The 20,062-nt window shown below is 46.8% G+C and overlaps 2 protein-coding genes across 4 annotated transcripts in view; one reads left to right on the top strand and one right to left on the bottom strand.

Annotated features, from left to right (window-relative positions):
• Positions 1-249, bottom strand: part of PTPA (protein phosphatase 2 phosphatase activator) — a 54,125-nt gene extending 53,876 nt beyond the window's left edge. Inside the window, exon 1 of the mRNA XM_031954789.1 lies at positions 160-249. The gene's annotated coding sequence lies outside the window, so the exon portion shown is untranslated. The remainder of the gene's footprint in view (positions 1-159) is intronic.
• On the top strand, positions 38-16,783 carry CRAT (carnitine O-acetyltransferase). Of its 3 annotated transcripts, none has more exons than XM_031954785.1 (15): positions 38-222; positions 600-727; positions 5,912-6,175; positions 7,774-7,892; positions 9,153-9,206; positions 9,860-10,025; positions 10,756-10,930; positions 11,611-11,789; positions 12,524-12,624; positions 13,035-13,154; positions 13,399-13,521; positions 13,675-13,810; positions 14,017-14,079; positions 14,629-14,766; positions 14,931-16,783. In XM_031954785.1, the coding sequence occupies exons 1-15, from the start codon at positions 192-194 to the stop codon at positions 15,144-15,146; spliced, it is 2,013 nt and encodes a 670-aa protein (XP_031810645.1). In that variant the 5' UTR covers positions 38-191; the 3' UTR covers positions 15,147-16,783. The 3 variants fall into 3 exon arrangements, with proteins under 3 accessions (XP_031810645.1, XP_031810646.1, XP_031810647.1); XM_031954786.1 differs by having other exon boundaries at positions 46-222; positions 596-727; XM_031954787.1 differs by lacking the exon at positions 38-222 and adding an exon at positions 4,973-5,152 and having other exon boundaries at positions 478-727.
• Positions 16,784-20,062: the final 3,279 nt, after the last annotated feature.

The raw sequence follows: 20,062 nt of genomic DNA, 5'->3' as shown, positions 1-20,062 counted from the left end.
AAGCCATATTTATTAAGGGAGGTAGCCATGTTGGTGCGGGGCATTCACATCTCTCCGAGAAGGGCCTGCACTGCCATCTTTGTGTGGGGCAGGAGCGAGTTTTCCCCCATCATGTACCAAGGAAATCATCCCCACGAAAAAATGACTAATTCTTTCTACCTAAGTTGAGGGGTGAACTTGTAGAGATAAAAATGGGGAACGACAATGACGGAAGGAACACAGGTAGGAAAGGCGGTCCGAAGAGCACTGACGCCGGGGCTCCGGGCTCCCGGGGCTCCGGGCTCCGGGCTCATAGCCTCGGCCCCGCCCCTCGTTGGGATCTGGGCCCACCCCCTGGCCATGGCTCCACCCCTAGGCCCTGGGCCAGATACTCCAGCTGCCCTGGCCACTGCTGTTTCGACGCCCCGCCCCCGTCCCTCCTCCTCCTCCTCCTCCTCCTCCTCCTCCTCCTCCTCCCCGGGCTGCAGGAGCGGGCGGGGGGAGGCGGGGGGGACGCCTTCCCGGTCTGGGGCGACGGGGCGGCCGAGGCCGCGGTGCCGGGGCGGGAGCGGCCCTACGACCTGCAGCCCTCTGTCCTTGGCCTGGGTGGCCGAAGCTAGGATTGCGTGCAGAGGAGGAAAGAAGCTGCGAAATCTATTGGAGTATCGCGTACTTTGGCCGGTGCGAGGTGGGTGGAGCGGGCAGCCCGCGGGTCACCAAGATGCTGGCCTTTGCGGCGAGAACCATGGTGAGTGCGTGCCTTCTGGGGCCCGGGGCGGGGGCCGGAGGAAGGGGCCAGAACCGGGGGAGCCGCGGGGAAGGGGCAACCGAGGGGGGCGACCCGGGGCGGGGGGCCGGGATCTTGGGAAGTTCCTGCCCGGGGTCCCCGGGAGCTGCTGCGCGCCACTAGCGGCTCGCGGTTGCCCGCTGCGCTGGAGAGGGCCTGGGGGAGGCTTTGGGAGACGGGGACTAGCGACCCCCGCGTCCTGAAGGCGGCCGGAGGCTTTGGGGACTGAGGCTTACTGCCTGCATGACCCATCTGGCTGCAGCGCCGCAAGTGAAATTGGAACTGATGCGGAGGCCCCAGCGGAATGATTCAACCGGGCCGTCCCGGAAGATTATACAAGCCAGCTGTGTCAAGGATGACCCCTCCTTCTTGAGAGAGACAGACGGAGGCTCTGAGAGCTGGAAGGGACCTTTGGCATCCTTAGCTCAACTCCTTGTTTTACAGCTGGGGAAACTGAGGCCCAGCAGCCGAGCGTGGTGAATCAATCACCCTTTTATGAAGGGTCTCTGTGCAGGGCCGAAATTGGGCTCGACACTAACTGAAAACGTGGGAGCACAACTTGGTCTCTAGTTCTAACACCCCATCCTGCTCTTTCCTACCTTTCTAGTCTTCTACTCTCCACTGGCCTGGAAACAATGTTTGGTCAACAAGACCGGCCGGCTCTCAGCTCTGAACAGTTACTCTGGCTGTTTCTCATGCCCGCTCTAAGACTCCCTTCCTCCTCACACTACTGACCTCCCTGGCTTCCACCTTCCCAAACCCCCTTAATTCCAGGTTCTCTCCCTCCCAACTATTTTCTATTTATCCTGTATATAATTTATGCTGCACGTAATTGTTTGCATGTTGTCTCTTCCGTTAGATTGTAAGCTCCTCGAGGGCAAGGACCTGTTTTTTGCCTCTTTTGACATCCCCAGCATTTAACTAAGTGCCTGGCACATAGCAGACAGTTAATATTTCCCATGCCTGGTGTAAGTCTCTCCCTCCCCCCTCATGCTACTGACCTCCCTGGCTTCATTTAAGTCCCAACTAAAATTTTGCTTCCACCTTTCCACCTTCTGTTGCCTCTTTTTGTCTCCCAGCATTTAACAAAGTGCCTTGCACATAGTAGGTCCTTGGTAAACTTTAATTGAATTGAAGTCTCCTCCAGCTCTAATACCCCATGATTCACTAAAAGTAGTTCGATGTTCTTAGCATAGCCCACTTTCGTTTTTCTAATAATCTCCCAAATTGTTTGCCTTTCCAGATAAAGAGAACTCCTAAAAGACCCCAAAACTTGTCAATTAAATTAAGAAATATTCTTACCTACTTACCCTTAATTCCACCATCTAAGCAGAGTTATCCTTTTGCAATTAATTCAGAAGAAAGAGAGCTGAGCATGGTGCCAAGTCATCAAGAGACTCAAGGTGCTGCTTCTTCCCCTCAACATCAAATGCTAAATCTAAAAATGCTAGATCACCAGGTTCTGCCCTATTGTCCCTGGGGAATGGTCATCCTGTCTCAAATGTTTCTGCAAAGATGTTTTTCCTGTATAACGCCTTTGTAATCTCTTAGACTTTATATTTGTGTCTCCTGCTGCTTCCTTCTGAGAAAGTTGGTTAAATGATGCTATCTGGCCTGGAGGGATTGGAGATACCTGGGAATGTCAGTGACAGCTACAGAAAGTGATGCAATGCTTTATAGACACCCCTCTATTAAATTAATTAAACATCTACCCAGTGACAGGTCAGAAAAAACAAAGATCAAAAGGCACAGTCTTTTATCTTCAATTAATTTTCAGTCCAGCAGGGTACACAAAATAGAATAAGATAAGAGTAAAGAAGGGACTTAAACAAATGCAACTAGTGGAAATTTGAAAAGGAAGAAATCACTTTGAGTTGGAGGTATAGGGAAGAATTCACAAAGGATATAGCATCTGAGCTGGACCTTGGAAGGAAAAGATAGTTCTAGGCATGGCAAATATACAGAGAGGAAAGAAGGAAAAGCAAAATTAGGAAAGATTGGCTGATAGTTTAGATAAAAGGGAATAATGCTAAATAAGGCTGGGAAGGCAAAAAAAGACTATCCTCTGACAATATGCTATTCAAACAGGGAAGTCCATATTTTGTCCTAAAGGCAATAGGGAACCATGGAAGGATATAAGGAAGATTGTCAACTCTTTGAAGGATTTATTGGGAAGGGAGAGGCTGGAGGCTCAATTAGAAGACTGTTAAAGTAGCCAAAATGAGCCCCAGCCTCATTCCTCAGAGAGCAGGACATCCTCCCAACTTCTTAGCAGAATAACCAAGTCCTGAGGACCAAGCTTAGGCACCCACAGGGGCACCTCAAAGACTCTCTGAGCCAGATAAAGCCTCCACTTTCTTTATTCGTCAACATCTTGCAATCTAGCTGCCATTCTATTACTGAACAGAAACAGCTGCTTCAAAAGTCCCATGTTAATGGCCTCCTAATTGCCAAATCCAATAGTCTTCATCCTCTGCAGTATTGCTTCTACAAATATTTTCTCCCTTTGGCTTCTGTGAGTCCGCACCCTGATGGCCCTCCTTCCTACTGTGACCACTTCTTTCTCTCCTCTGACTCTTCATTTTCCTCCCACCCTTAAATGTGGATGTACTCCAAAGCCCTGTCCTATTCCTCTTCTAAATCTTCCTATGCTTTCTCCTTTGGCAATAGGGTTTCCTCCCACAGATTATCACCTTTCGACACAGAACTCCTACTTCTGGATTTCCATTCTCTCTTCCTCCTCATTGCAGACCTTTATCACCTCCCAAATGAACAATTAAAAGCCTCCTACTTAATTGTCCTTTTATGTCATTGACCAGTTATCCTCCTTCAGCACTGCTTTAATCATGTCATACATCTTCTCAGAGCCACTTGAGTAATTCTCTATTTCCTAACAAATTAAGTATAGACTCTTTTTCCTGGTTTTCTAGTCTCATCCCAATCTGACTCCAATCTTCCTTTTCAATCTTATCACATTTTACAGTTCTTTATATTATGTCCAAACAAACAAACTACGCACTTCCCTCCCTTCTCATATTTCTGTTGTCCCCTAGGCCTCAAATGGGTTTCTTCCATGTTCCCATCTCGACCTATTGAAATTTCTTCCTTCTTTAAAGTTAAACTCAGGTGATATCTCCTCCATTAAACTCATCTCACATGATCCTATTTCATCCCCAAAAAGTAATAGCTCATTAAATTTTTCATAGCGTTTTGGGCCTCTACCATATTTTCTCTTGCTCAAGGTTATTTTTATACATATTTTATTGTAAGCACCTTAGGGTAAGTACTGTTTTATTTCATCTTTGAATTCTCAGCAATTAAACTGTGCCTTGCATAAGACAAACCCCTGAGAAAGGTTTGTTGTATTGAATGGAATCCTCTTTTTCTCCCTTGTTCCTCCCTACCTTGAAGCATCATCCCCATAATATCTCAGTAGGTATGACTTTAAGTCATCAACTGTCCTAGCTGGAAGAGGAATTAGAGATTATATAGTCTACATGGTTTATAAAGAAGGAAAGTTAAGAGTCACCTGAACAGTAAAGACACTTACCAATGTTACTCAAGAAGTCTCTTGAATCAAGCAAAGTTTCATGGCAAATGTGCACCCTTTTTACCTCCCTGGCTGGATTTCACATATGGGGATCAGACATGCATGCACACACACACCATAAAAACTATGGAGAAGCCACTTGAGGAAGTCAAGAGGAAGCCAGGGGTTAAGCATAGCTTTGGTGACAGGAAGATTAGCCAGGATCTCTGACCAAGACCTTTCCTTTAATGATTCCATCCCTATTCTAGAGATAACTTGGACATCCCAGGTATCCATACCCGTTGAAATGCTGGCCCAGATGAGTGGCAGATACTCCCTCAATGCCAAGTGGTTTCTTAGCAAAAGGCAATTTCCCTCTTCCAGCAGACTGAGATAAAATCAAACAAATAAGCTTTTAATTGCTTTTCAGGTGCCTCAGGCTACCTGCTTAGTGTCCAGCCAGCCCAATTCAAAAAGGAAATAAGGCATTTTCCAGGCAGGCACCCTCCCACCCATTCCTGAACTCCCCTCAACCTTGCTTCACAAGTACATTACACCCCAACACTTGTTTCAGGTTCAGAGCTCCCCACAGCCAAGGAAGGTAGAATAGCATCCAGAGAACCAGCCAGCTTAATTCTCTGACCCTCCTAAACTTGGATCTTGCCTTCTCTTTCCAGCCCAGGAGGCTGGTGGCTGCTCATTCACTAGGTCCCACTCGTCCGTCCAGTCCATCCGTCCGTCCGATGGCATGCTAGCACAGGTTAGGCTCAGAGCCTGAACCTGAGGCATACAGACAAACAGGTTGAGCTCAGAGCCTCACTCCGGCCATGGCTGAGAGGCAGCATCAGGGAGAGAAGGTACGCCATAAGGCTATCATTATCAGTGACATTCTTTATCTCTCCCCCAAATCTCTTCCCATCCCTTGCCTTCCTATTCCCCCTCTTCCCACTTTCTCTCTAATCTTATTTTCTGTTTTACCTTTTTTGGCCTTCATCTCCTGCAGGGTTTCCTTGTCTCAAAGTACAAGAAATGTTCACTTGGGAATATCCCGTTGTGCTTTTTCTCTTCCCCACTCCCCAACAAAGGTTCTTTTCAGCTTTCAAGGAAGACAGGAGAGAGCATTCTGGGGAAGGGGCTAATGTTCCTAATTCTATAGGTAGCACTTACCCCTGGGCTTTCTCTGATTTTTGATGCCTTATTTGTCATATTTTTTCAACCTGAGGGATGGGTGGAGGTAGGGTGGGGAGGAAGAAGAGTCATCTCATCTTTCCTTTTCTAGAGGTGAGCAAGATACATAGCCAGATGGTACCTTCTCTATGCCAAGATCAATGGCACTAGCTCAGCCCACCTCCTACACTTGGGGCCAGCCTTTACCCCTCCCCTTTGAATCCTCAGCCATCATCTTCCATCCCCTCTGAGGTGGAAGCACCTATTTGGCCTGGGGAATGGGGCGGGGCAGTTCAGGTGCTTCCTCTTGTACACTTTAAATGGGGACATAAATGTGCTGGATGGGCCCTGTCCAGCACCTTTGGATAGTGAGGGTGTCCTGCTTCAGTTGTATGTCGAAGGTGTTCTTTGGGGCATTAGCACCTACAAGAATGTTTTGTTGCCTACAGATCAAGCCCTTGGGCTTCCTCAAACCAATCTCCTTGAGGAAGGTGCCAGGCAGGTTTCAGACTCACCAGAATTCCCTGCCAAGATTGCCGGTGCCTCCCCTGCAGCAGACGCTAGACCATTACCTTCAGATCCTGCAGCCCATTGTGAGCGAGGAGGAATGGAACAACACCAAGCAGCTGGTGGAGGAGTTTCGAGGTTCAGGAGGTGTAGGAGAGCGCCTTCAGAAGAGCCTGGAACGAAGAGCCAGAAAGACAGAAAATTGGGTATGTGAGCTAGGAAAGGGCTGTTGGCTGCTTCATCTTGACCCCCACCCCAATCTAACTCCCTCCTCCTTTTTTCTCTGATGGAGTAGTAGAAGTTACATTTTTGATGGTCTCAGACCTTTAATCCCACCCATCTATCCAACTAGGAGCCCCTACTATTTATTCTGTCTTCCTTTTGACTCTGCCATTTAACCTTGACATAGGGGAAAGCTCTGGGATAGGCCATCACCTGCACAAGCCTGTACCCACCAGAGAGTTGGTTGGAAACTTCTACAAGAAAGTCAGAAAGCCCCAAAATAGGAAGATTCTCTGCTTCTAAACTCTCTTCTGAACTCAGACCCCCACTTTCACCAGAGAGGAAACTCCTTACAATTCTTCTGATGGGGGTAGTAGTTCTCATGGTACCAAGTAATGAACTTCTAGAACTGGAAAAGACTCAAATATCACTTAATCCAGCCCTTCATTGAACAAATGAAAAAGCTAAGTCCTGGAGAGACGAATGAATTTGCCTATTGTCTGTCACACAGCGGGTTAGTGAAGAGTTAAGATTAGAATTCATATCTCCTGATTCCTTCTCTAGTGCTCAGTTCACATTACCTCTATGAGCAAAACTTTGAGATTCAATGTGTTTTGTACCTTCTGTGGCAAGAAAGTTCTCCTCCTCCTAGCTCTAGCTAATTCATATTCAGTGTTCCAAAATGGTCTTGATACTATGAGGATCCTGGAAGCAGACAGAGGGTGAGCTAATAATCTCATAGATTTTAAAACTAAAAGAGACCTTATCAGGGCTACTAGTATATAGACTACTAACTCCCTGGAGTTAGGAGGACCTCATATACTTAATAGCCGTGTGAACCTGGGTAAGTCATTTAATCTCAATTGTTGATTCTCAATTGAGAGTCAGATAGACATACTGAGATCTTATCTAATGAAGAAACTATAAGGGAAACTGGCACAGAGTCAGGAAGAGTCTTTACCTGAGATACAGATGGGTCGTATGCCATTCCCACCCTAATGTCTGTTCTAGTAAAGCAGTCTTCCCCCAGAATGATTCTTACCCAAGAGATCTGTCAGTCAGATCGTGTTTATTGATGGTCCATTACGAGTAGAGCCCCAGACTAAGTCACATGGGTATATGAAAATCACACTAATGATCAGGAAACCCATGTCCTGGTTCTACTTTAGCATTGTACAACTGTGTGAGATTTAAAAAGTCATCTCTTTGCTCTGGATTTCAGTTTCTCTGTCTCTAAAATTAAGGGGGGGGACAATAAAATAAAATTATGGGGCTGGAACATTTCGTTTCTGGATGTCTTCCAATTCTAGGACTCTGATTTATGAATGAGGTGAGAAAAATGTGGTTTTTTGCTAATGTTGGTCAGAGCAGGTGCAAAAATGATGGTCATAGGTTGAGGTAGGGGAAGATGTCTGTATAAATGAAGGTAGATAATGGAAAATTCACTAAACTAAGGGATTTGGGTGAGCTGTCTCCAGACTGAATGGCATAAAAGTTCAGCCTTAGCTGCTAACTGTGAGAGGCTCCAGGTCTAAGCCAGCTGGTCTATGACAGGTGTCCACTTTTCTGCTACTTTCCGCAGCTATCTGAGTGGTGGCTAAAGACTGCCTACCTCCAGTACCGACAACCTGTGGTGATCCACTCTAGCCCAGGCCTGGTGCTCCCCAAACAAGACTTTGTGGATTCCCAGGGTCAGCTTCGGTGAGTGCAAGGGTACTTCAGGGGTTGGACACAAGCCCGGGAGGGCTATAAGAGCATTGCGGGGAGCTGAGAGGGAAATTAGTGCCTGCCTAGATCTTTAGCCACCTTGATGGGGAGCCCCTCCCCACTACGTATGTGCCCCCCTGCACCCTACCTCTCCCATCCATAAACACCAACACACTGCCATGGGGCTTGGAGGCAGTCTCAGCTCTTGGACGCCTTCCTCTGCACCAGAGTTTTGCTTCCCTGAGTTTAGCCTAGGTCTGCTCTGCCTCTCCTATCATGTCACTGCTTGTACCCTCCTCCCCCTGCTTTGAAACCCAACTCTCATGTTTCTTGCCTCTTGGGTGACCTTTGTACAGGGTTACCTTTTCCATATTTAGCCCTTGTCACCTGCTCCAGCACTCAACTCTAGTCTGGCTTTAGATAAAAATACCACTCAGTAGGGATCCCTTGCCTGGCCTGACCACTCAAGCCCCACTGCTCTTTACCCTTAAAGGCACAGGTGTCACCTCACGGTGGGCCCAGACAGGAGGCTGATGCTGGCTGCAGTTATAGATTCTTAATAAATAGGGGCAGAGTGCAGAAAGAAAACCACTAACTGGTCCCATCTTTGGGGGGAAGAGATACTTCCTACGCTCCTGGCTCAGCCCTTTGCAACAGGATGTGTCATTGTTACTGAACATAACTGCTTCCTTCTGGTTTTCCCATTTGAGGAAAAGAAATTGCCCATGGCTACAATTTAAAGATTTAAGTGCTTATACCTAGTTCTTAAGGTTCTGATATGTCAGGAGAAATTCCAAGACATTCCTCTCCTGCCCAGCACCACTAGCCAAGGAGTTTTGGATGTTCTTTATATCCATTTGAAGGTGGAGCTACAGGATTTTTCCCTCTCCACCCTGTAGTCAGTACTCACGCCATTATAGAAAGTCAGAGCTAGAAGGGACTCTGGATTTCATCGAATCCAATCCCCTCATCTGACAGATGGGAAAACTGAGGCAAGAAAAGAGGTAATGACTCATCTTCAGTTAAGCACTTACCTTGTAGTAGAACTGAGAACATGCTAGGATGAGTTGTTCTATGCCAAATCAGCTTCTCCCCTGCCAAAAATTTCCCCACCTGCCAGACATACATCTTCCTTAGTCAGTTTGTGGTAAGGCAGGGGGCCAAGCCTGAGATCCTCCCCTCTGATCGTATATTACTGTTATTACTAGTTGTCAGAATTTTATTTCTAATTTGATCTCTAATTGGCCCCTGCAGGTTTGCAGCCAAACTCATAGAAGGAGCTCTGGATTTCAAGGCCATGATTGACAAGTGAGCATGCATTTTGCCATCTTTGCCCTTTGATCTCTTTCTCCTCTCCCCTTCCTAAAGCCTTTGACCTCACAGGCACTTCCTTTTGCCCTCCCAGCGATTTGGTAGTAAGTTAGGGGGCAGACGAAGCTCACTGTCTTCTGCCAATGCAGGAACCCCACGTCTGAGAGGCCCAGCCTAATTATAGTTCAACCTGTTGTTACTGCCACCTCTGCTTGGGCCCTCTGCCACCAAGCACTCTCCGCCCCCCACCCTGGGCTGGAGGTGGTGGAGCTCTCTCAGCGTTGCTCAGTTTCACTTCCTGTTTTCTGGCCCCTTCTTGAGTTGGGAGGAGTGGGATCTCGTTACTGGGAATCAGAACAACTGGGTTTGCCAACCAACCAGAGTAAGCTGGGTTGTCTCCTACTCTGGGTTTTCTTGGGAAGTGAAATGATTTCATAGAATTTTAAAACAATGAAGCTTAGAGCATTGTTATATAAACCCCCACCAAGGATCTGGGACTCAGCAGTGAAAGGAAATGTCAGCGATATGGGTGAAAATGGCAGGGATTCATCTAGGTCTTTAGGAGGAGGTATTAGCATGAGCACATCTCCCTACTACTCCCAATAACCCATCCCCTGGACCCCTCTCCATTCCTACCTTCCCCTTTCCAGTGAGACTCTGCCAGTGGAATATCTTGGAGGAAAGCCACTGTGTATGAACCAGTACTACCAGATCCTCTCTTCCTGCCGAATCCCAGGCCCCAAGCAGGACTCGGTCATTAACTTCAGCAAGACAACTAAGCCCCCTATGCATATCACCGTTGTGCACAATTTCCAGGTTTGAGCTAAGGCAGTGGATGGGGTGAGCTGGGAGGAAGGGAGGGAAATCATCAGCACTTGCTTGTTACTCTTTATCAATTCTTGGAGAACTCAGATCCCAATTTTTTCCTCTCTAGTCCCCAGAAGCTGCCTCAGGGCCTAGAATCATAAAGGATTCTCCCATCCTATGCAGAAAAGCTGTCCCATTCTTTTCTCTCAGACAGCAGCAAGAGGCAGGGAGAGTAGTACAATTTATCCTGCCTCTTAATTCTGGGACTGCTCCTCTTCAGAGGAGATCCGGGTGGAAAACTACCTATGACCAAGTTCATCTTAGCATAAGTGACTCCCAAGAACATATAGCAAAGTAGGTCCCCAGCAGCATCATGTGAGGAAAATTTGGTTTAAAATGAATGTTAAGCTTAGGAACTGGCACAGAGGTACAGCTCACAGCCTAAGGGAGGTGAGAGGCCTCTCTGAGGATTTCAGCTGTGCTACCTGCTCCTCTCCTCTCTCTGAGTCATTGAACAACCGTAGCTATCTGGTTTCTAGAACAATGTGCAGAAAACCTGTCTTTGTTCCTCCTGGCCAGAGTGCTCTTTCAGAAGAGACTGTGTCTCCCTGCCCTCAGGAGGTTGTCTTCCGCTGGCAGTTCCAAAAGGCTAATCATTTAATAATAATATATAATAATAAGTTCATCCTTCCCTTCCACTTATTCATTGTACCATCCTTCACACTTCTGTTTGTTTCAGTTTTTTGAGTTGGACGTGTACCACAGTGATGGGACACCCTTAACCTCAGACCAGATCTTCATTCAACTGGAGAAGATCTGGAACTCGTCCCTGCAGACCAATAAGGAGCCCATTGGCATTCTCACCACCAATCACCGAAACACCTGGGCCAAAGCTTACACTAACCTCATCAAAGGTCTGGATAAAAGGACTACTCTGTCCCCCAAACCCTGAGTCCCCAAAGAAGGGCAGGAGTCAGGCAGGCCAGGAAGAAGGGAGGGAGAGCAGACCTGTCCAGACCCAGACTCTGGGCTTCTGGATGTGCTGAGAAGTAACAGGGTTAGGTGAGGTGGGAAGGTGCCCTGGTTGTGGCCCATCTGAGATACAGGCTTCCTTCCCAAAGAACAGGATAATCTGTTGCACCCTGTTACCACAGCATGGTACTGTGCAAAGATTCAGGAGATCGGATGGAATCCCAGTCAAACCACTATTGTCTACAGTATCTTGGGCAATCTCCCTGAGCTTCAGTTTGCTCATCTGTAAAGCTGGGGCTGCAGCGTCCCTTCCAGCACTGGGTCTGCCGCTCACTCGCTCCTGTCCTCTTCCGCTGTCCCAATCTGGATCATCTTAATTAAGCCCTAGCCCGGCCAGCCCTGTCCACGGTGACCTCTCTCTCCTCTGACCTCCTGCCCAGCCTTGTGGCTTCTTGTGTACTGCCTTCCCAGGAGACTTGAGGGCGGGGAGCGTGTTTCATGCCTCTGTGTCCACAGAGCCTGACAGGCCTGGGGACAGAGAAATGCAGTAGTCTGCTGGTGGATTCATTCCCTCCTCCCCCTTCTCTTTCTGTCCGCCCCTGCTCCTCCATCCTCAATGCAGACAAAACAAACAAGGCTTCTGTGCGCTCGATACAGAAGAGCATCTTCACCGTTTGCCTGGACGCGCCCATGCCGCGGGTCTCAGACGACATCTACAAGAGCCGGGTGGCTGGCCAGATGCTGCACGGCGGAGGCAGCAAGCAGAACAGCGGGAACCGCTGGTTCGACAAAACCCTGCAGGTAGAGACTGTGGGGCAGAGAGGAGAGAGTGGTCCGGAGTGCCAGAGAATTTGTTGCAAACTGAGAGTGAAGCCTAGAAGTTTTGATTCCTGTTCCAGGGTTTTTTCCGTTAAAGGCTGTGCCCTAACCTGGACCATTCCTGCTGATGGCCCTCCTCTGTTCTGGGGGATTCGTAGGTCTCTGCTATTCCTCCGACAGGTTTCTCTGTCGGTGTCCAGCCCCCGCCCGAGGCTGTTAGCACTCTGTTTTCTCTGCAGACATGGCAGCTCATAAAGTCCTTTGAGCTCCAGGGATGTTGGCATTGCTGCTGTAATTATTGACCAATTGGCCTGTCATTAAGAGGCACAAGAGTTTCAGGGAGCTGGAGCTGAGGCTCTCCCCACAGTACACTGCTGAAGGCCCCTCGTCTTCCTCCCCTCAGCCAGCCTTGTTCCTCCCTGCCCCCTCCACCTCTCTGTGCGGGCTTAGCTGCATGGCTAGTAACAGTCTGGTTTGGCAGGCAGTGTTAAGGACTGTTAGCCTCTTCTGCAGGAAGGGGGCTGAGGCTGTTTGCCAGGATCCCAGAGCTCAGTAGCGTGTTCTGGATTTAGACGGAGACCTCCTGCCTCTGGCCAGGATCAGAAGGGGGTGGAGGGAAACAGCCAGATTGGGAGAGAGCCTTGAAACCCCCTGAGAGGTGGAGGAGAAAGGCCCTCTGAGGCCCTGAGCTAACAGGCCTCCCTCTTGTGCTCCAGTTCATAGTGGCAGAAGATGGCTCCTGTGGCCTCGTGTATGAGCATGCTGCTGCAGAGGGACCCCCCATCGTGGCGCTCCTAGACCACATCGTGGAGTTCTCGTGAGGAGTCCTTCCTTCCATTGGCTTAAGAAGTGGAACAGCCGTCCTTCCCAAAGTGGAGCTGGCTGTTGCTGAGTCATACCAGCTCCCCTTGTGACCAGTGGCACACATTTACAAGATCCCTGCTTGTGATCTAAGAAGGGAGAGGAAGAACATTTTTCTCCAAGAAAATTTTTGCCCCATAAACATTAAAGTCATTCTGTTTTCAGCCTTCCAGCTGAAGGGGCTTCCCTCGACCCCTAGGGATATAGAATCCTAGATCTCTTTCCTCTTTCCCATCCCCCCATAAAGTAAAGGTGACTCAGCTTGTACGGCTGCTTTCCACTTTGGGATAGGACCTTTCCCATATTCACCTTCTCTCCCCACCTTTGGGATTTAGGTAGAGACTAAGGTCCCACTCTTCTATGCAGGAAGAAACCAGAGCTTGTGAGGTCACCCATGATCCCACTACCCATGCCCAAGAAGCTGCGCTTCAACATCAGCCCTGAGATTAAGAGCGACATTGAGAAGGCCAAGCAGAACCTCAACATGTGAGTTCCTCAAAGTGAGCCCTCTGAGCTCTGGGGAACTGAAGGGGCAAGCATCACTTAGTATCCCGCTCACCTGTTCCCTCCATGGGATAAGGAGGACTCTAGGTCCCAAGAATCCTCCTTTTCCCTTGGACAGATATACCCTTGCCACCTCTCTTCCCTTCTAGCTCTCCTTACTAGAACCCCATCCTGTCCTTCCCTCCCCCAAATCCCCTTCACCTGCTACTCCTTCCTCTTTCTGCAGCATGGTGCAGGACCTGGACCTTACAGTGCTCGTGTTCCATCATTTTGGGAAGAATTTCCCCAAGTCAGAGAAGATGAGCCCGGATGGTTTCATCCAGATGGCCCTACAGCTGGCCTATTACAGGTTAGACTCACCCCCATCCAAAGGAGATGGAAGGAGGCTGCAGTGCAGTGTTGAGGTTCCACAGGGATTGAATGTACATCTGAGAAGAGACCTCGAAGTGCTGTTAGGTTAGAGAACACAAGACTAGTTCTTTCCTTCTGCCTTCTGTATCAGAATCTATGGCCATACCTGTTCCACCTATGAGAGCGCCTCTCTCCGAATGTTTCACTTGGGCCGCACTGACACCATCCGTTCCAACTCTATTGATTCCTTCCGCTTTGTCAAAGCCATGGACGACTCTAACTCGACAGTGAGTCAGGGCCAGATGGGAGTGAGAGGGGGTGGTTTGCCCCTAAAATCTAGCAATTCCTGGGTCAGAATCCTCATGCTGGAGCCCCTTATAATCCAAGAGTTTGTTGAATTTCTCTATACCCACTTGGAATCCCCCAAGTCCAGAGATAGACTAGTGTTCTATCCCAGGGCCCCAGCCCTCTCTGAACCACTTGTTTTCTACAGGAGCAAATGAAGGTGGAACTGCTGAGGAAGGCCGTGTTGACACACAGATCCTACACTGACAAGGTGAGTAGGCTTTGGGGCTCACCCCTCTCCTCTTGGGCTGGTCCTTGGGAAAGAGGGATAGAGAAAGAAGGGCTTCAGTTAGTGCATACAAGGCCAGAGCTTGTCCCTCTCCACCCTTTGTCGTGTCCTTATTGCTAACCTCCACTGACAAATTCCATGGACTTTTGGAGGGTATCTGTTATGTCCAAAGCCTTGTACTATGCTCTGAGGACAGTGGATGTAGAGAACTAGGAGGGAAGATCTCTAGAAATTTGCAGCCTGAATCAGGCGTCAAGAGACATTGAACAAATCATTTCTGAGTCTGTTTCCTTATCTATCTATAAAAGAGAAAGGTTGGATTATAGAATCTCTGAGGTTACTTCCTTTGTTCATGCTTCCATAACTTTGGGGACTGTTGGTAATCAACCTCTCTTCAGGCTCCTATCCACTCCTTTATCACAACTCTCTTGCACAAATAAATAAGGCCAGCCCTATATGCACCAAAAACCAATGGGTAATCTTGTCCCCCCGACTTCCTGGATCTCTCTTCCCTTGCCCCGTCTCTCCTAGGCTATCCGAGGGGAAGCCATTGACCGTCACCTACTGGGCCTAAAACTTCAGGCCATCGAGGATCTAGTGAGCATCCCAGAGATCTTCATGGACACATCCTATGCCATTGCAATGCACTTTAACCTTTCTACCAGCCAGGTGAGGCTACTGGACCCTCCCCTCCCAAACCCTGCTCCCGGAATGCGTAGGTGTGAGCCCCAGCCCAGGGCACTTGGGAAAAGAACTGGGTCAGAGAGGAAGATAAGGGCTTGCAGCACCTACTTGCCTGCTCCCTCTTTAGGCCTCTGTGTCTGTCTCTCCAGGTCCCTGCCAAAACTGACTGTGTCATGTGCTTTGGGCCGGTGGTCCCTGATGGTTACGGAGTCTGCTACAACCCCATGGCTGAGCACATCAACTTTGTGGTTTCCGCCTACAACAGCTGTGCCGAGACCAACGCTGCCCGTCTGGCTCACTACCTGGAGAAGGCCCTGCTGGACATGCGCACCCTGCTGCAGGAGCATCCGCGAGCCAAACTCTGAGCCTGCCAGCTCAAAAGAAGAGACTCTGGGGAATGACAGGAGTAGGTAGACAGGGGTCCATCTTGCCACGGGCCTCGGAACTGGCTGGGGCCTCAGGAGGAAAAGGACTTCCAGCAAAGCAAATCCAGGCCGTCAGCCTGGGCCTGCATACGCCGCCGTCGCCAGCTGATTCTGCCACTGCCCAGGACATCAGACCTAATCTCTTCTACTTTCTGACTCTTCCTGAAACCTCATTTCCATTACTCTCCTGGGATACAGGCTTACTTTCCACCCCACCCAGCTCTTCCTTCCATCTTGATACAACTTCATTTGGGCCCAGTACAAGAGGGATCCCTCTCCCCGCAGCCCTAACTCAGGACCAGCAGCAGATCCAGTCTGATCTTCATCATCCAGCTTCCTTAGCTGCTGTAGTTGTGGGGAAGAGGTATGAGCTATCTCATCACCCCACTCTACTGGGACCATGGTTAGGTTTGGATTTCAGAAGTCAAGTGCCTTAAGTAAAATCACGTACCCTGTTGTCATAGGAGTTCCCCATTCTCCCTAGTGCCTAGCCCCTGGTGGAAGAAGCCCCCGGTGCCATCTGGAACAGGAATTCTTGAGTTATTAGGCCAAGTCTGGGGCTGCATCTGAAAGGGGCAGTGAGCTTCAACTCCAAATCTTCTGTCTTGGGGAAGAGTGAGCTAAGGACACTTATGAAGGATAATGCTCCTGTAATCTAGTGTACCTGCACTGTTTACAAGGAATTCCCTTGCCTTCATGGTGTAAAGAAGGAAATAGTCTATTTTTTTCTTGAGCTTGGCCCCTCCCCCTTCCCCAAATCCCTGATTTATAGAGGGTAGTCAGGGGAAGATAGACTTTTGGAGAACTAGCCAGATTTGAGCCTTATTGGAGCCCCAGTAGGAGGACAGAGTAGAGGAGAGGGGTCAGTCAACCTTCCTCTCACTCATCCCAGGTTTGCATGAATTTGATTGTTCATGTCATGGCTCAAATACTATCTTTGGTGATGTAGCTAATGCCCTGGGCCCCTTGGCTCTGTAATTATGATTCCTGAACGATTGTGAATGATTGTATAGTAATAACGTGGGAATTATTAATAAAGGGAAAATCTGTTGGAAAACTACATGGGGTACAAGGACCAGCTACAAGAATGGCCCCTACCCTGTCCCATCCATGTTCCAGCATCATCTTCATAGTGTAGGCCATAAAGAAGACAAAAGGAAAAAGGAAGATTGCACTTCAGTTGTAGAACTTTCCTCCAAGAAGCCTGACCTAGTTGAAGGGAACATGGAACAAAGTACTTCCGCTTCATCCAATTCTCCAACAACCCCATCTACCATGGAAGCAGTGGGGAGGCATCAGTTCAACAAACCTTAAGATTAAGGCCAATCAGATGGCAAACTGTCCCTCAAGAGAAGTAAAATACCTCAAAAAAGTCACACAACAAGGCTTCAATGAGGACCCAGGTTCTCTGGATCCCAGCCTCGTATTCTTTACAAATGCAAACACAAGCAACTTCCACTGGGAAAAAAAAAAAAATGAAGTGGTCAATATTTTTTCCATATCACCTTCTGAAGGGCAGGACAGTGTTCACTGTTTAATAAAGCACTTGGAAGTCTCTGGCCTCATGACAAACTCCACTCATGCCTAGGTATTATTTTAGCCTTACCTTGAAGAGTACACTGGGTACCTCTCTCCTTTGGGCCAACCTTTTGGACTAAATTCATTGAATATTTATGAACACCCAGTCCTTTGCTTGTCACTGTAGGGAGGGAGGGGGGCATCCTTGCCCTTTTCTAAGGAAATTGATTTATGTCTATGGATCCATAATCTTGCCACGGGCACTCCCTTTTTATCAGTGCAGATTGCAATCCATATATGATTCTTAGTATCATATGTGGTTCTTGTCTAAAACCTTGCACAAATCTTATAATCTAATGGTGGGTGGGAAGGTAAAGGGGTCTTTCCCTTGGGGTTTTTAATGCCTTCAATATCTACCATTTCTTGTGCACAAATGCAATAGTGTGACAGCCACACAGTGGCTTTTGGGTGGGTCAGCCTTTTCAATTTCATATTTAAAGCATTGAAAAAAAGGCTCTAAGGGATTCTAGGTGGGAAGGAGAGGGGAGTTTCAGGAATCAAGTATTGGAATGAAGAACTAGAAAACCCTTCCTTCTCCCCTCATCCCCATAGCGAAACCCATCAAGGAAACAAGTTAGGATTTGAAAGGAACTAAAAAACTCATTTTCCTATCACCCTGCTCAGTACCTGAAATTCTCCTGCCTGTGTGCATTACTGCAGCTCCTAAAAGTTGTAGGGCTTCAAGAATCCTTTTTTAGGATGTTGTTCCAGCTGGCCCAATGGGATCAGGATCCAGAACAGGGCCTGGGAGTCAGGGAGGGCCTTGGACTAGAGGAGACAAGCTTCAGGGGCATTACAGTTTTGCTAGAAGTCAAACCTAAAGGGAATTAAACCTGAACAAATGTATTCAATGCCCAGGATCTACAAAAAAAAAGTCAATTACATCCCATTGTTTTTAAGAGGGGCTTAATTGGGAGGGGGGGGATCCTGGTCACTTGACATTCTGGTGTTTGAGCATAGCAAAATATGTATAACAATACTTAACAATTACAAAGTGCTTTCAGTATTTGAATTTTATAACTCTGTGTGGTTGGCAAAACAGGCATTGCCATTTAACAAGCAAACAGATATGCAGCTGTTAAATGACATGTTCAAGGTCTCATGCAGAAGTAGCTTCAGACTCTAAATCCTATGTCCTTTTGAGAAAGAATGTCACACTGAAAGGATAAAGCAATGGGGCTTTGGTTTTCCCATCTTTAAAATGAGGGTGTAGGAATGAAGGGGCTCAAGTATCTTTCAGCTCTTTATTATGATTTTATGTAAGAGAAAGCATTCCCCTATTCCCAAAGTGGGGAAGAAAGACAGAGACCCTATGCCGTACTACTTCCCATATTCTACTGCATACAGGAAGTTCTGCCAAAGTACAGTACGTGATGAACAGATTTCAAATAAAGTCATTAATATAAATAAATATTTAGTTGAGATTGCTAGTCCTTGTTGTATAAGATTTCAGTTATGATAAAACCAGTCCCAGCTCTCAGCATAGGGAGAATTCAGGTTGCAGGAGCAGCAACAGGAGCCCTGACCCCCCCCCCCCAAAAAAAATAGTGCTACCCTCCCCCATTTCTATTCATTATCCCATAGCAAAGCCCTTGGAGAGTTAAAAGTCCTACCATCACCACAGACCCTTGAACTTGCCCAGTCTCACTTTCCAGCAAATTAAGGGAATTGGGCCACTAACCTACAGTAAGGATCCCCGAGGGCCTATATTGACTTAGTTTTAAAATGTTGTTAGCTGTGTTTTATTGTATTTTCACTTATTTTGTAAGATAGTTCCCAATTACATTGTAATCTAGTTCAGGAGGGCTGTAAGTCACATGGTCCATGGGTCTTGTTTTTGCCACCTTTGGTCTGGAGTGTACAGAAAGATTAGGCGATTCCTAGCCAGGCCTTCCTGATTTTCAGCTCTATCTGCCAGAGTTCCATTATAACTGATAAACATGAGGAATAGAAAGAAATCTGGAAAGACCTACACAAAGTCATATGAAATGAAAAGGCAGAATCAGAAACAGCATTCACACTGTATATTTATATAAATACAGTGATGCATGAATAAAGAAAGGGATTAACTAAACTGGGCATATTGTACATAGAAATTCATTTTAAAGTATTGTTAGCACGTGTTTTGCTAAACTCCCACAGAGACTGCTATGGTACCTTTTAAGAGCCAAATGTGATATTGCAGAAAAGACATTTGGGACTAGCAGTTTGGAATGACTGTTCTATCTGGCAATGAGGTACTTTTCCCTATGGAGTCTGGGAGGGAGTGTTCCTAATCTTTGATTTAGCAGAGAGAAAGAATGTGAGCAGATGATAAAATATGGAACTTACCTCCCGACAGCAGTGATACATTCAGGATACAGACGGAGACATAAATTTTTTGGACGTAACCAATGTAAGAATTGGTTTTGCTTGAGTTTGCATATTTGTTAACAAGACTTTTCTTGTGGGTTATTGCCTTGGTTTTATTCTTTCAGTAAGGGGGCAGATAGAAGAGAGAAAATAAATTTGTGTTTGTTGAAAAAATTTTAATTTTTTAAAAAATGAGAAAAAGTTCTTTCTTGTAAGAGCTGTCTAAAAGACAATTCTACGAAGAGCCTGTAAGGACTTTTCAGTTATTGTGTTTCCTAGACTTTCCTGTGATGGCTAAAAAGAGGACAAAAAAAGAGACTGATTTTAACTGGAGAATTAGGGAAATCTTGAAAAACTTTAATTGGTATCTGGAGAAAAATGAATGATAAAATTGTTTTTCCCAAAGAAAAGAGAAGTCATATGCTTTGGGGGTTCTCTGGATGCATCTCTTTCACTGCCCAACATGTTGTAATTAAATATCTGTCTTTGTTTTATTACTGATTTCATTTGTTACTAAATTGCATATTTGGTAATTTTAATAGTTACTTAATCATATGAGATTAAAGGATTTAATACAGAGAAAGATATGATTAACTACTATTAGTAAAGGAAGCTTCTGCAGTTTAAATGATATTTAATAAATGGGGGCAGGGAGTTGAGTCTACTGATTAGTAAGAAAGAGATTGCAACATTATTTACTAATAAGAAAAAACCCAAATAAGCTCCTGAATTACTATAGAGCCCAATATGATAAGATTATATGTGGGAACAAGTCAAACAGCAAGGTGAAGGGTGATCTACAAATGAAGTTGTTTAACCCACGAAAAAAATCTTACTAATGTCTAAGTTATGAAAGTATGTTTCATTTGGTTTGTGTTGTTACTTTCAATGCACGTTGATATTTTAAAATCCCAATCTTCCACAAA

Source organism: Sarcophilus harrisii, chromosome 2 (assembly GCF_902635505.1).
Source record: "Sarcophilus harrisii chromosome 2, mSarHar1.11, whole genome shotgun sequence".
Lineage (NCBI taxonomy): Eukaryota > Metazoa > Chordata > Mammalia > Dasyuromorphia > Dasyuridae > Sarcophilus > Sarcophilus harrisii.
This window is presented reverse-complemented; position numbering and strand designations above follow the sequence as displayed.